The 1,136-nt window shown below is 32.7% G+C and overlaps 1 protein-coding gene across 1 annotated transcript; it reads right to left on the bottom strand.

Moving 5' to 3' along the window:
• Positions 1–187: 187 nt before the first annotated feature.
• Positions 188–888, bottom strand: LOC111384600 (probable serine/threonine-protein kinase WNK5; the record flags this gene model as incomplete). Its single annotated transcript, XM_023008909.1, has 2 exons — positions 188–512; positions 617–888. Coding segments are annotated over 2 exons (582 nt in total), but the record flags the coding sequence as incomplete, so codon positions are not given.
• Positions 889–1,136: the final 248 nt, after the last annotated feature.

The following is a 1,136-nucleotide window of genomic DNA, read 5'->3' as shown; positions in this document are numbered from 1 at the left end:
ATAGAAATAAACAATAAAATCAAGAACCTAGAAAACTCCAAAATTGGATAGTAAAAAAAAAAAACTTTTTAGATTGTGTCATGCATGCTTTCCTATTCATGATCCAGTATGTTTAGCCAAGCTTAAATAAAGATGTAAAATTACTTTTTTGTATCTCTACTGTCAAAAATAAGATTTATATTGAAAAGCCAAAAAATAACTTTTAAAAAACTTCAAATATGTTTGATAGAAAAAGGTTATTTACAAAATAACTTTTGGCCTTAGAAAGAAAGAGAGGTTGAGGATTGCCTATGACACTGTGGGCATGGTGAGTTCCATGAAGTATGGCAGCTAATCCTAGATCACCAATCTTGACCTGCCCAAGATGTCCATTGACAAAAATGTTGTCGCACTTAAGATCTCGATGAATTACTGGAGGATCGTTACTATGCAAGTAATCAAGCCCTTCAAGAATTTGTCGAGCCCAATTCTTAATCGCTTCAATGTTAACTCGCTTGTACCTCTGCCTGTACCTGTATTTAAACATCGATAGTGTTTGATCAGCTCGTTAATTGTACGCTCAGTTAATAAATATGATTGAGAAAGAAAAAAAAATTTGAAATCTTATTAGTTATACTCTCTTAGGGAACCGGAGGTGAACATTTCTGTGATGAAGTTGAAAGTTCTTCTATCAACATCAATCCAGGATGCACGTAATTTCATTATAGAATGATGATCAAGAGTCTTGAGAAGATTGACTTCAGAATATAGCCTCTGCAATTCTTCAGGTGACCTGAAAACGTCATTAAGCTCTACCTGATTCCAGGCTACTTCCATTCCAAGAAACTCATCAAATGCTCTATACACTGTCTTTGTTGCTCCTTTGCCAAGAATATCTCTATACTGTAAGTAAAAATGTCAAAATAATTATTTAATTAACTATTTTGCACTTGTTTGCCATCCATTATTTTCAAAATGCATTTTTCTCTTGCTTATTTTCAACCACACATTTTTCAATAAAATAATACTAAACGCAAACCCAAAATTTCCCTTATTTTTTATTTACACATTCTCCAACAAAATCCTATTAAAAAATGCATTATGGACAAAAAAAAATGGGGCTCAAACAGGCACAAAGTTGTGGAGGATTTGTAAGT

This window comes from Olea europaea, unplaced genomic scaffold (genome assembly GCF_002742605.1).
Source record: "Olea europaea var. sylvestris unplaced genomic scaffold, O_europaea_v1 scaffold29488, whole genome shotgun sequence".
Lineage (NCBI taxonomy): Eukaryota > Viridiplantae > Streptophyta > Magnoliopsida > Lamiales > Oleaceae > Olea > Olea europaea.
The sequence above is the reverse complement of the archived record's forward strand: the minus strand, read 5'-3'. Positions and strand labels throughout refer to the sequence as shown.